This window comes from Seriola dumerili, unplaced genomic scaffold (assembly GCF_002260705.1).
Source record: "Seriola dumerili isolate Sdu_G_001 unplaced genomic scaffold, Sdu_1.0 BDQW01000337.1, whole genome shotgun sequence".
NCBI lineage: Eukaryota > Metazoa > Chordata > Actinopteri > Carangiformes > Carangidae > Seriola > Seriola dumerili.
The window spans coordinates 113599-128992 of NW_019174592.1; the positions used below are offsets into that span (position 1 = coordinate 113599).

At 41.7% G+C, this 15394-nt stretch overlaps 1 protein-coding gene and 1 long non-coding RNA gene across 2 annotated transcripts; one reads left to right on the forward strand and one right to left on the reverse strand.

Moving 5' to 3' along the window:
• The first annotated feature begins 324 nt into the window (after positions 1-324).
• On the forward strand, positions 325-13732 carry LOC111232837 (putative serine protease K12H4.7). Its single transcript, XM_022760501.1, has 9 exons — positions 325-564; positions 801-982; positions 1867-2099; positions 3052-3187; positions 6739-6853; positions 10612-10813; positions 11943-12033; positions 12149-12351; positions 13436-13732. The coding sequence occupies exons 1-9, from the start codon at positions 358-360 to the stop codon at positions 13543-13545; spliced, it is 1479 nt and encodes a 492-aa protein (XP_022616222.1). The 5' UTR covers positions 325-357; the 3' UTR covers positions 13546-13732.
• Positions 4102-15125, reverse strand: LOC111232838. Its single transcript, XR_002665573.1, has 3 exons — positions 15010-15125; positions 4382-4516; positions 4102-4148 (listed from the first exon to the last, which is right to left on the reverse strand). It is a non-coding gene; the product is annotated as an uncharacterized LOC111232838 (long non-coding RNA).
• Between the last annotated feature and the right edge of the window lie 269 nt (positions 15126-15394).

Below are 15394 nucleotides of genomic sequence, written 5' to 3' on the forward strand. Positions count from 1 at the left end.
CGGTAGAAAGAATGTATTGTATATTTTCTTTACCGCCCCTGCTGGCGGTGAATTGTAACGGTTGTTTGTGTGTAGTTCAGGTGCTGCAAAATATTGGGACATTCACTAAAATGTTTTTAAATAGATTTGTAAGCATTCTGAGTAAACACACACTTATAATAAAAATATACACTACTTTTGCTTAATCAAAGTTATATATGATAATTTACTGAAGTTTGAAATACACCTAACGGTATTTGAAATAGGAAACTCATATTTCCCACGTTTTGCGAGCAATTAAAAGTACCATGAGAACTTGTCATATGACCACAGGAAACTAAGTCACATGCCCTTAACAGTCTCCCTGTTGAAATCAACATGGCTTTTCAAACGTATGGGTTACCTCTGTGTAAAGTAACCTTACTTTTCCTGTTGGGTCTCTTTGCTGTTGGAGATGGACAATATAAGGGCTTCAGGAGGTTCAGTCAAGTGCAGGATACCAAGCAGAGAGATGTGTTTGAGGAGCAGTGGTTCACCCAGAAACTGGATCACTTTAATGGTGCAGACAGCAGAGAGTGGAAGCAAGTAAGTCTGTGTATGTGTTATGTGTATCCTTTAATGTGTTGAAATATATGTAGAAAAATGGGAGATCCCATCAAGGCCATTTAAGTGTCTATGTGCACATACCCTACCTGGCCATAGGTCAAGAACTGTACCTTCTTGGCTCATCATATCAAGACTACTGACATACAGATGCAAAACTGTCTCACAATAATCATAATACGGTATTTCTGAATAACTCTCTGCATTTTTTGCTCCAGAGGTACTTTGTAAACGAAGCCTTCTACAGGCCAGGCGGTCCAGTGTTTCTGATGATAGGTGGAGAGGGTCCAGCCAATCCAGCATGGATGCAGAACGGAACCTGGCTCACCTACGCTGAGAAACTGGGAGCCCTTTGCTTGATGCTGGAACATCGCTTCTATGGAAAGAGTCACCCGACAGTGTATGTTTCACCTTGCAGGTGTCCGTGATGTTGTTTAAGGGTGTTTTCTTAGCTTGTTCAATCTCAAGTGCTTTTACTCCTTCGGTAATTATGGTTTTACAGACAAATTCATCAATCTTAGTTTATCACGGTTCAAAAGTTTAAGTTGCAAGAACTACAATCAGATGTTTAATTATATTTACCAAAATGTTTAACCTGTCGTTTTGGTGTTAAAATTTTAAATTGACACAATGATTATGAGTTTACATGATCCCTTCAATTTTGGCTCATGTGGAGTTAGTTTGAGCTAGAAATAAATAAAAAGCCAAATACAGAAGTGCAACAACCACAGAAAACAAGCTATATGTGGAAGCTGAATCATACCTTTAAATATCAAGTTTCCTGTTTCTTGCCCTATCTCTAGATATGATGTATAATCCAGCAAACCTGAGTCTAAGCATTTCACAAGAGTTAACAAAGGACATTTAAAGAAACCTTTGTTGAGTCATTACAAACAGAAAATACATTCAATCTGTTGCAATGAAAGAAAGTGGATCTTAATGAATCTTGATTGTGAATTCTGCGCATCCAACACTGTCAGAAAGGATGCTTTTCAGACAGAAGATTGGTGCAGGGTTCAACGTCTTGCTCATAGAATGAACAAAGAGTTTCCCAAGTATCTCTTTCCAGAATGACAAAGGGCAGCCAGCCATTACCATCAACCTCATCATGTTTTCACAAGAGTAACTCTGGCTGAGCAATGCTGAGCTGATCCTGGTGAAGCTGTTGTACCACTAGATGGCAGCCCTGCATTCACAGACAGACAGTCCCATGTAATATTGTACAAACACTGACTGTCTCTCAGACTACTTTTTAAACTAAGCTTCCCTCTTCTCTACATCCAGTGACCTCAGCACAGACAACCTGCGTTTCCTCAGCAGCCGTCAGGCTTTAGCCGACCTGGCTCACTTCCGCACCGTGATGGCCGAGGCCCGGGGGCTGACCAACAGGAAGTGGGTGGCGTTTGGCGGGTCGTACCCAGGTTCTCTCGCTGCCTGGTTCAGGCTGAAGTATCCTCACCTGGTCCATGCCTCTGTGGCCACGAGCGCACCTGTTCATGCTGCTGTCAACTTCCCAGGTATAAGGAGACATTGCAAAACATCATAGGTTTTAGATAATCAGAGTTTTATACCTTTAAACTCTTTTAAATAAGATTTGCCATCAGGACGTAAATTAAAAACACCAAATAAAATATTGTTAAATAGTATATTTCACTATTAAATAATGCATCAAATAATGCAAGTCACACTTCCGCCCTCAATTTGACATTGCGTGGATTCCCCACAGTGTTCCCTCTAGAATCAACATCTTTGTCCAACACATCAAGTCTTAAATTCCAGTTTTCTTCAGTGTCTTGGAAGTAAGAGTCCCAGACAGATCAAAGATGAAGACGGGTTTATTCTCTATCTGTGTCTGTGTTGTGTTTGGCCGAGCCCATTGTTTTCCTCCGGAAGGCTCCGGGCTGGAATCAAGGTCAGAGCAGCTTTGAACGCTGTGCTGTGCTGTTCCGCCCACACACTCCTGCTATCGTGAAGACACTATCGCTCACTTCCACATTCTCACAGACTTTAGGAGAATATCCAAGACGAAACACACACACACACACACACACACACACAGAGAGAGTGGCGTATATGGTGGACTGACGTCGGGAATCTTTTCCCCCTTTAGTCCCAAAGTTATTATTTCCCCAAAGCAGCAGTGCAGTTACTCAGCATTATTGCCAGTAAGAGACTGGCTTTCATCCCAGATAAAATATTCCAGGATTTTGTAATGTGGAACCTGGAGTTTCATAAACTGTGAAATCCACTCATCATTTCACTTTTAACCTCACTTTCACCCTTTTTGAATAAACACTTTCTCTAGAACTTGATTCAGACGCAGTTTTGAAGATGAACCGGTGCTTTCGCTGCGCCCCAGAATAGTCTTATATGTTTTTAACCCAGGCTTTTTTGTGTATTATTGTGGTCTTTTTATAGCAGCCCAGGTTTAAGTGTCCACCCCTCCCTCTTGTCTTGATGTTTTGCCAGAGTACTTGGAGGTTGTGTGGCGTTCGCTGGCGTCGGAGAACGCGGAGTGCCCCCTACTGGTGAAAAAGGCTTCAGATACCCTGCTGGAACGCCTGAAGGATCCCAAGACTTATGACAACATCACTAAAGACTTCAAGTACCGTACATTCACTCTCCGTAACCTGTCCTTCTCCATCCTGTTATTTACTGCAGAATCTAACCTGACTTCATTCAATAGTTGATTAAGTTGTTGTTCGAGTTTGAATTACATAAGTGCTTATATAAAGCAACCTAATACTTTTTACTAGACCCAGCAGTGCCTGGGATAATTTACCCCTAAAACTGTTACACTGCACAGGTGTTTTCACTTTGCCTGATCACACTTCCTCTCTGGACTGTGTGGACATGTATGTACGTTGCTGGTTTGGCATTTCCCTCACTCTCCTGTTAGCGTTGTTGCTGCTCTTAGCGCAGGACAAATTACACCTCCATTACTGTCATTAGCTGACGAAATTCGGTGACCTCGGCGTCGGTCCCAGCGCGGCTCCAATCAGACAGAATACTTAAAAAACACCTGGGTGGTATCTTGAGAGCACTTATGGACCTTTTTCCTCAGAAAGCCTTTTGACTTGTCGACGCAGGAGAAGCAGTTATTATCAGCTCTTTTCCATGAATCAGGCCTGCGTCATAATACCAGGATGAAAATGGCAGAAAATTACTATATAGGTCATGTGTCTGAGGAGCTGATAAGTTTGTTACCACAGATATGGGCATAAGGAAGTGAATTGTGTTGCAGGACTGATAAAAAGCCGTAGCTTTCACAGGTGTTTTGGGACAATCACAAGATTATGTGCATAAGGTGTAACCTTTATTTAAGGGGGATTAACAATAGTTTGACATTTAAGATCAATACAACTTATATCTGTAGCTTACCTTAGCAGGAAGAGTGGAAACACAGGGAAAGCCTGGCTGCCTCCAAGTGTAACAAAACCCACCTCCCATCACCTCTACAGCTCACTGTAGCTCAGTTGTTTAAGTATTCGTATCCGTACAAACGCCAGACTATTTTCTTGGCCAGCTGCAGCGGCTTCCTGGAGTCTCCGACGGTTGCCTGGTAACTGCACAGTTACAACAAGATGCAAAAACAAAAACTGAGGTTTTTACACTTTGGTTTTTGTACAGAGCCAGCGTTCAGACATGAGAGCGGTATTGATCTTCTCATGTAACTCTCGGCTGTTCCTTTTTAAATGTGCTCATTTCTAGATGGTTAGCAGAGCTGCACATGAAACAACATGATTATATATGAACAGATATAGTTTTAGTCTAAGAAGAAGTGGACTAATATTGATACCTGGAGCTTTGTGAGAGGTTCAAAGAGCAGCGAGGGGTTGTCTTGGTTCCTGGTCTGAGTCAGGTCCGGTTACAGCTTCATGAGCGTCCCTCAAGCGTTCTTGGACTGAGCTCTTGGACTGGAATGTCAGACACGCTGCAGAGAGAGAGTCTGCTTTAGACACTATGTATGTAATACAATGGGAAAAGATCAGATTCATGAGCCAGTCAGTAACATCCACCTGTGACAGAACAGATGTGATGCAGCTGGATGACATTTGTGTATTGTAAGGATCAATATTAATGCTCATCTCAAAGGTTTTATCACGCAGTTTTAGTGTCAGGGTCTAAAGACCATTACAAGAATATAACTACGGTTTAATACTTTTTAAAAGGTCAGTCCACACAAATAAAAACGTATTTTCTCAAATACTTTTAGCAGTGTCGCAATAGACAGATTTAAGCTTTGGGTTCACCTCCTGAGATAATGAGATAATGAGATCTTTCATCAACTGTCCTTTGTTTATAGAAAGAGATGTTGCTATTGCATCAGTCGGTATTTTTATATTAACAATGAATCAAATGAGAATGTGTAATATGAAGGAAATTACTCATGAGGAACCCATTAAGAAATCCAAGTGTCTCTCCACAGAGTCTTTTAGCATCTTTTGGCTCATTTAATTTTCTGGCCCGTGAATTTCGCTCCCATTTATCTTGGTTCCGGTTTCAGCTTGCAACTATTTTCAGAACAAAAATAAAAGCTCTGATAAACCCACTGTATAAGTTGGCAATTAGCTGGTGAACATACAGTCAATGAACATTTAGCAGCTAAAGAGCCAGATGTTTCCCTCAAGACTTGGTGGAAACCAAATCTGAGCTAAAAGGAGAGCGAATCTTGGATTTCCATTCTTCAAGTGACCAGAATCATGACTGCAAATAAAGCCTTATGTGAGCCGGACTGCTAACATGCTAGCTACAACAATCTTGTAATGCAGAAACATTTCAGGGCATTTGTGTTGCAGCTTGTTGAGGGTTTTTTTTCCCCTACTGGCTTAAAAAAATTAATTTATGCAGCTTTAATAGTTTTGAATAGAATTACATCAATTAATAATCTGTTTTACCTCGTTTCTAATTTGGGTGAACTAACCCTTTAAGAAGGTGGCAAGCCTCTGCTTCAACAAAAGTGACTCTGCCTTGCATTTATTTTTTGACATTTTCTCATTCCCTTGTCACATTATTTTTTTTCTCGGTGTCTCATTGTTTGCTGTCTCCGGTGCTATTTTATATTTGTGTATTTTAGGTTGTTATAGAGACTGTAAGGTCAGTCAGCATGATGATTAAGCATGCTTAAATTGCTTTTACAATGGTGTGGTTAGACTCACACAAACTAATACTGTCGCGGAGACACACTGAAGCCTTGTCTTTGTGTCTGCACCGGCCAGCGACCACACTGGGCATCTTTTATTTTAGCTTTTTGCAGATGATGCCGGCAGGAGATGCAGACATGTCCTCATGCAGGCATAAACACACAAAGGTCACAAAAGGTGGTTTGGCGACCAAACCACTGAGCCTCAGAGAATACAGCGCATACGTCAGGATTTCATCATGAAGGAAATATTATCTGCACACTCTCTCACACACACACACACACACACACTCACACACACAAATTACACATCATCCTCATGGTACCAAAATTTATCAGATTAAAGTTGTGACAAACAAGTAAACAATTAAAAGTAGGACCGACTCATCATCATTAGTCAACAGGGTAATGTGGCAAAACTCAAGCTAGTACACCGACTTCACTGACCAAAGGTCAGATGCAAGCAGTTCCCTGCAAGCCTATTACATTATGTTCTGGACATCTAAAGACTACACCAGTTGTGAAAGTCGATTCTTAATATTCTCTCTAAAGTGCTAAAAGAGCCATCAGATCCATCTCCTCTTTTTTGCTTTTTATTTGCACAGAGTGCGAATCTAAACAATCATAAGTGAGATGGAAGACCTCCTCTCCCTCCTGTGTATCTCAAACTACAGGAAGATAAGATGCTCTCTTCACGGCTCTGCTCTGAATTTCTATGTCATTTGGCAGCTATTCTTGACATTTTTAGAACAAATGGAAGCAGAGAATGTAGGTCCTTAATATTTATGTTGCTGCTGTTTGGTAGTCGTTCAAAATGACTGACTTTAATTCAGTGGTGCAGGTCGGATGGCTGGGTAGATACTTGGTATTAGATTGGATATAACGCTCTGTATGTGGAAATATTCAATAAATAGACCTTGATCAACAAATGTAAAACCAAAGACTGAAAAATAGTGTGAACAGGCCTTTTTTCTGGGATTAATTTACACTTTACAACTTCTCCTGCTCTCCAGCTTGTGTTCCAAACTGCAAATCCAGACAGAGACGGACTCTGCCTACCTCCTGGAAACGCTGGCTGGCAACTTCATGGATGTTGTCCAGTACAATCAAGACAACAGGGGGTTTGAGGTGAGAGAGACGCACACAAAACATCATAAAACATGGATTTTTGGAGGCAGTTAGGAATCGTTTTGGATGAAGTAGCTGAAATCTTTGCTAAAAGTCTTTTTAAATGTTGTTAATGTTCTTTTTTTTAATGGCAAAATGGCAAATCATTGTTTCCTCGGTGCATTTAGAGATTTATGAGGAGCCGAAAAAAGCTCTTAATTACAAGTCATGCAAGCGAAAATCCAGTGTTGATTATTAGTTGCTTAAAGGACAATTTCAACATTTTTCAGTGCATGCCACATTCCCCTTTGTGCTGACTGAGCCTAAGATAATTTCATAATGAAGACATTGACTTGAGACACAATAAAGGGAGTCTGTGGAGAGGCTTTGTAGGTCGGAGGTTGACCTAGTATCCAGTCTTGGTTGAGTGGAAGGCAGCTATGAGGTGTAGGAGGGTTGTAGACAGCCCAAGCAGTATACTGAAACATAATAAACCCTGCATTGTTCAGCAGCGAGAGGCCCACAGATGCTGCCTCGTAAGAGGGTCTCCGTTGCTGCATTTGTAATATACATACGTTATAGGTGGCTTGTGACTCTGCAAAGAAGGGCCGAGCTGAGTGAGATAACGCAGGACGGACGTTGGATGATAATAGATTTAGCATAATGTTTTTCCCCATAGACGCATTTTGTAGTGATGATTATTCCTGCAATACATCAACCTGAATTACACCATTCAGTCTCGACTGGCTGATACTGGTGTTAAATGAACAGTCAAGTGTATCTGTCATTACCTCGGGAACAGTAGGAGGAAGAGATCCTGAATAAGCCTGGAGAAAAAATTACATAACCAGATGAATTTTTCTGACTTCTGATCACACAGGGAAGGTGTGTGGTTGTTTTTCTACTGTAGTCAATCACTCTGGGAGAAACCTGATTGATTAATTACTTTGAAATATTGACAACATTGTAGGTTAAGTGTATTTTTGTGACATGTCTGTTTTCTGTGCCGCAGTTTCTTTAATCTAAGACGCTTTTCTCTCTCAGGAGACACAAAAAGTTCCCATCGTAAAAGAAAATCCCGTAATACAATTATATAGACAATAAACTATATTGCTTTTTCACAAGAAGTCCCCACTGTGGTGAAATGTAATACACACAATATTTCTTTTCTTATTATCTGTTACTGTACATCTGTCCACTTTCTTGCTGTCCTTTTTTTTTTACCCCTCTTTTCCCCGTCTCTTTTTTTTTCGTCCTATCCCCTCTCTGTCCCCCTGGTGCCTTGAGGAATACGTGAGTCCGGTTACCAATAAGCTGATGTGAAAAAGTAACAAAAGACTCTTTGGTCTCTCTGGTTTCCTGTCGCCCCCGAGCAAAAGAGACGCTTATAAAAGAGCCGAGGAGAGCGGTGGGCCACAGAGTCCACAGCACGAGCGGACAAACGCAGCCAACAGCTGCCTCGCTGACAGAGCGGCCCGGGTGTAGAGCAAACCGCCAGGTTTTAGGTACCATTCAAGGAATGTGGGTGAGAACCAGGAGAGAGGTGTAACTCAATCAGAGGAGTCAGAGCAGCGGCTTCACAGTCGAGGGGTTATCAATGGGGCGCTTTATAAAATATGGCAGGACGTGATGTAGTGCTACAGCATGAGGAACAAGCACTGACAGCTCTTTTTTTTATACACAAGATGCAGATAAGATAGGAGACACGAGTCATTTGTAGTTTACAAGGATTTCGTTCAGCATGTGAGATCTGTAACCGCTGCCAAATGTTCACACTGAGCGCTTTATTAGGAACACCTGTCACCCGCTTATTCAAGGAGTTATCCGATCAGCCAATCATGTGGCAGCAAATGTTCACATCAAACATCCGAGCTGGGAAAACGTTTGAGTGTTTCTGAAACTGCTGATCTCCTGGTCTCTAGAGTTTAGAGCCAAAACCCCCCCAAAAAATATCCAGTGAGCAGCAGCTTTGGAGACGGATGCACTTTGCTAATGCGAGAGGTCAGTTGGTTGGTAGGGCCACGGTCACTCAGATAACCACTCTTTACAACTGTGGTGAGCGGAAAAGCTTCAGAGTGAACAGCACGTCCAACCTGGAGGTGGATGGATGGACTACGAGAGCAGAAGACCACGTCAGGCCAAGAACAGACACCTGAGGCTGCAGTGGACACAGCCTCACCAACACTGGGCAGTTGGAGACGTAGCCTGGTCTGATGGATCTGAGTTTCTGCAGAAGTAAACAGATGGTCGGGTTACAGTCTGGCGTCTACAGCATGAATCCATGGAGCCGACCTGCCTTGTGTCAGCAGTCCAGCCTGGTGTAATGATGTGGGGAATGTTTTCTTGGCACACTTTGGGCCCTTAGTACCAATGAATCATCAATCATGGTTTGAATGCCACAGCTCCATGTCACAAAGCAAAAGACGTCTCAAGCTGGTTTCATGAACTTCGGCGGCCTCCCTCGTCTCCAGATCTGAATCCAGTAGAACTTTTTGGGCATGTGGTAGAACAGGAGATTGGCAGCATGAGTCTGCAGAAATGATGCGATTCAATATACAAAATGAAAGAATAAAGAAATCACTGTGGCCAATGATAATTACCCTTCTCCATTTATGTGGAAGGTGCATAATGAAAATAATTTGCAGATATATTTAGCATGAGGAGAAAACCACAAAAGCATGATGAACCTAGTGTTTCATAATGACATTGAAGGTTTAGAACGTGGGAAACATTAACGACAACAAATCTCGTTAGATCCCTGGGCATCCGCACAACTGATTCAGAGGATAGATGTCTTCCCAACTTGCCTGGAATCAATTCAGCTCGGTGTCATCATCGCTCCATCTACACAATCTGGAAGCTATAACCAGTAATGGGCACAGTCATCCTCAAAGAGAACAACGTGGCCCACATGTAGAGAGGCAAATGTTCATGTGACATTAATAAAGAATTACAATTAACAGTTTACATAACGATCCCTCTACAAGGTCCCTTTGAATAACTGTTTTGGAGTTGTTGTTCATATCAAATCCTGAGAGGAGTTTGTTTCTCCAGCTGCCGAAAAAATCTTTCTCATTTATCTCCTGCGGTATCTGTCCATGCAGGTGTTTTGGTTTCACATTTTAACATAATGGCCTCAAACCTCCCTTGATTCAGGTGAACCAAACTTTTAACTGTTTGTCTACGACGCTGCATTTGGCATCTTAACAACCCTGAGAAAATCTCTACTTGTGTTTGGCTGATTCACTTTTCTATTGCAAATGTAGTTTACCACCAGAAAACACACCTGTCCCAAAGGCTGGACATGGAGGGTGTAACATTTACATCAAACTGTAAAATGCCTCCTGTAGAGGCTTCAGTGTGTGAATAAAAACTGACGAAAATGACATCAGCTTTGGCAAAACCCGGCCAAAAAGACGTATAATTAAAGGTTTAAATTTCCAACAGCAATAGTCATACTTTCAGGAAACGAAATGAAATGGTGGATGATGTTATTGGGTGACTCCACTGTACATTGCGGGCATCATAATTGCTTCATGACAAGACTTCAGGCTGCATGGGTTGATCTCAGCAGTCACAAAAGAGTTTTATTTTTTATCATATTACGTGGCGGTACATTGCTACACTTTATTCCTTATTTATAAAATATTCACACATTACCATGTTTCATCTAACTGCGAAACGGCAATCTTCAAAACCTTGCGACATATCTGCTTTAATCTTATATATAAAGTTAAAAGTTTTTGTCTTTTTGGTTTGGTGTTGTTCTGTCGATGCAGGGCGTGATAGGCACCAACATCACCATCAAGGTGCTGTGTGGCGTGATGGGTGACACCTCGCTGGGGGAGCCATACGCCCGCTATGCCGCTGTGGCCCGCCTCATGATGGACACCTTCTCTGTGAAATGCCTGGATGCCAGCTACAGTACCTACCTGAGAGACATGAGTAACACGTCCTGGGAGGGGCCGGCTGCAGGGGGAGGTGGGTCCCAGCGTGTCATTTTATTTTTGTGTTATGTTCAGTGATTTTATTTAATCCATTAATAACTCCACGACTGTTGGAAAACAGCTATTTTTCTGGCGGGGGTTTTTGGGGGAGGACCGACTTGTTTTCAGGTTGTCCCGTAGCATGTTTTTGTTCTCATGACAGAGGAGAACTGGCGCAGACAATGTGATGTCTCATGAAAACAATTTTCCACCAGTAACACAGGAGCGATCAGCTGCAGCAGAGGCCAAAACACCAGTGATAAACACCATCTGTAGCTTCAGGAGACCAGAATATAAGGCAGCTACAAGACATGCTGTGTGTTGAGTAAGGGGATGTGGTTTTTGTCATAGCGCAGCAGATCCATTTCTGGCTGCTGCTGAAATGCTTTTCCTGGAAAAGTAGGATATTACATATTCAAATAAAAGCAGACTTAGACTATTTCTGGAAAACAACGTAGACCAAACATGTGATTACATCACTTTAGACCTAAACAAAACTCCTGGGATGATTTGAGCATCCTAAAATAGTGTTTTCTTCTTTTTGCGGTTAAAAAGTTAAATTAAGACCATTTTTTCTGGCAGTGTTAACAATCCAAGGTGTGTTTATTTTAAAATTTCACAGTGACTATTCTAAGACTGGGTATGCTATTTTCTTTACTGTTGTCTCTTATTTTGGAACTCGGTATTGAGACACATCTTTGCATGTTTAACCAGAAACAGGTTCTCTATATTCCCTGTTGTACCCTTGCCCTGGGCTGTGGTTCCTTTTCCCAGCTTTGGTCTCATGAGTGGGAGGACTGGAGTGGGATCACTGGAACAGGAAGTGGTCTTTTTCCAAAGCCATTTGGATGCGTCTACATAAACTCCCCCAGCTACGCCCCTTGTTTTGTGGGTTTCAGTGAAACTCTTTCCTCTCGTAATTGGGGCTGAAAAGTGAGAGTGAATACTGTTTTGGGGAGAAAGACATTTTAAAGTAGCGTTACCTGCCCTGTGGTGTAAGTGACGTGATTTCTGTGAAGCAAATGAACATTCTGGCCATGGGTAAAGTGTGTGTGTGTGTGTGTGTGTGTGTGTGTGTGTGTGTGTGTGTGTGTGTGTGTGTGTGTGTGTGTGTGTGTTGTCAGGGAGACAGTGGGTCTACCAGACCTGCACTGAATTTGGATTCTACCAGAGCACCGATTCGCCCAATCAACCATTCATTGGCTTCCCTCTTGTGTGAGTCCACTAAACACTGCCTCTCTACCCAATAATAAACTCATAATTGGGCTTTAACCCCTGCACCAGCCTCCACCTTCTCCCACTACTGGTCATTTTTGTTTTTCTCATCCAGGTATCACGTGAAACAGTGTGCAGACTTCTACAATGTCAGCGCCGAGCAGCTGGCCGAGGCCGTGGCTCAGACCAACGAGTACTACGGCGGCTACGACATCCGCTCCAGCAGAATAGTTTTCCCCAACGGGTCCATTGACCCCTGGCACGCCCTGGGAATCACGCAGGACATCGCACCTAGCCTCCCTGCTGTTTTCATCACAGGTGAGAAAAAATATGCATGAGAGGTGATCCCACTCTGGAAGAAGCTCTGCGACTATATATATATATATATATATATATATATATATATATCATGGACACAACGTTTTGCCACTGCTGCACTGGAGTAGAGAAATTTCTGATAGCATGCACAAATAAAATATAATAATAATAATCAGAGTTTACAAAGTGGTTTGACAAACAAATCAAAAGCAATGATAGTAAAAAGCAGGACAGAAATAAGGGGGAGTTACAGAGGGAGGGCAAACGATAGGCTTCATTATAAATAAGGACAATTAGAGGGAGCAGATGCTGTATAAAAACACACGTGCAGATGCATGCAAACACAGTAAAAGCAATAAAAGGGCGATATGGAGACGATAAAAAGAGAAGAGAACGACATCACATAAAAGCAAGTCTATAAAAATGAGTTGAAAAATGAGTATAAATGGGGTTCAGTGAGAATAGTGCACTGTATAGTAAATGGGCAGAGATTTTAGAAACAGCCTGAGACTTTGTGATCTTCAATTGTTAAACTGTCAAAAGTAACATTTAAGATTTTAACCATTGTTTCTGTAAAATATATCATTATTATTATTAATACAGTCTGGCGGGACCTGAGTAAGTGTTGAAACATCGTAAAAACCATGTTTCACCAGCCAAGTTAAATTAATATTTTGCAGCCTCCTGTTTTATGATGCAGATGTGGTGTCTGCAAGTTATGATTTAAAACATAATAAAATACAAAGCCCAAGTAAAAAAAATACATATCAATGGAGTTATATATGGCCTTCTTTTTGTGTAGCAGGTGTCTTGTACATGATAGGTACATGTCTTCATTGATCCAATTCATCATCAAGCTTTTTAACAGCTTTTTGAATTTCTGTATATCCAGGTCTAAAATCTGTTGCAGGTTAATTTTTTTGTGTGGTTTCTTTACATTACGAGAACCAAACGACTCTTTCAAAGTCAAACAATGACTCGCTTGTTCAGCTCTAATTTTATTAGGTGGATAATTGTTCTTGTAACTCTGTTTTACCACTTTTCCCTGCCACATCCTTTATACATAAATTTCTGTCCGATCCAGGAACAGCACACTGTGCCAACATGTACCCTGCCAGGAGCGAGGATCTCGCCCAGCTGGCTCTGGCCCGCGACCACATCTACTTACTCCTGCAGCAGTGGCTGAAGCAGTGACGGGCAGCTGAATCAGTGGCTTTGCAAAACAAACTAATTATTCTTTTATCCAGATCGTTGACATTGGAGCGAGACTGCTTATTATGCTGCCACATTTATGACTGATTGAGAAGGCACTTTACAAAAGCATGAGTGGGTACAAAGTTCAGGCAATTCTGAGCAAATTAATAAAGATGTTTTCTTTTTTATAACCGTGTATTTCCGGTTTCATTCTGAGTTAACATTGTAAAGGTCGACATTATGCACTTAATTCACGGGTTTCCAGGGCAGGGTATACATGAACATGAAACTAGGAAGTGGTTTTTAAACCAGATAAGCATGTTTGCTGTTTCAGGAATAGTTTAGAATAGTCCTAGATAGCCTTAGTTAAACTTTCAGTGGATTGAATATCTCATCAAAAGACCAACAAGAACATTGTCTTGTGTCCAAACCCCCCCCCCCCAAAAAAACGAGTGCAAATATGTGAAACTGAAATTTCCCCAGCATGACATTCGCTTATGAATACAAAATGCAATGTCACTGCCTTTTGTATCATGCTTTTGCATAGAGGGCACATTGTGCGTCCAACTCTTAACAAACACATTTCATTTTGAGAAATTGCATCTTTCACAGCACACTGAAAATCAATGAAACAAAAACTTTATAACAGAGTTTGTCCAAAACCGGTTTCAGTTCATGTGTTTTGCATGGGACATGTGTTGCACAAACATGCGCTCATCTGGTTTTGTTCAGCACAAGTTACAAGTTTGGTCTTGTTTGATGATAAAAGTGCAAACTGCAGTGTTGTTGTGGCTGCTCAGCGTGAGCATGATGATATCTCCAACAGCACCCAGAGATGGCATCTTTGCCACACCAAGAACATCTGGCAATTGTGTAATTTGGACAACATACTGCAATGTTCTAATGTTTTCTCTTGAGATACATGTATTTAGTTTTAAAAGCAGCATCTGCAATAAGTGGCTTTGCGTGGTATGATTAGAGTACACAGCTGTGTGTTCATTAACTACCTCCTCAAAACTGAAAACACACACACACAATGACCCCTCCCCACTTCTCGCTGAACAGTGTTTATTTTCACAACAGTCCCATCTCTCTGCATCCCAGCTGGACTATGCACGACCCCCACCCTGACACAAACCAGCATCCACAAAGACCGTGGACCAAAATCTGCCCTGAATCCACCAACCTATTAAAGCACAGGTTCAGCCCATATAATACACATGAAAAATATATATTATTATTATTATGACAGCCCACAATCCAGTCTTTGTTGAGGAAAATGTTCATGATGGATTTAGTCATAATTTGCCCACATACTCTCATTTAATCCCCTGTAATTCAAACCCTCAAGCACCTACTCATAATCCTCTCTTTGGCAAGCAGCAGGGATGTAATTGAGCCTCAGCCTCTTTTCAGGTGTGTGTGTTTGTGTTCGTGTGTCGCCACCCAGCTGTGTCACCTCACCTGACAGAAAAGCATCATGTGGTCTTCTGAGAGTGTGCCTCAGTTATGGGCAGGCTCAACCATTTTGCACTAAATATGACGCAGCATGACTAATATGACTCCTACATGTTGTTTCTAAACTCTCCCCGTAAACGCGTCTTCCTGTTGTGCACAACATACAAGTTTTTGGTCGCGTCATGTTAGCCGGAGTTAGCTAAACTGTGACCGGAAGTAGCTGCGTGGACTTAAACATGAAGCTGAACTATTTTTTATTTGCTTATAAAAATATAGGCGATGACTCGGTTAAGTACAGCGACACAATTATATTATAATATTATGTGAAATTGTGAGCGTTGTATTATAGAGGTTGGGAAATTTCAGTACGATTCCGACGATTGCGTTTTAT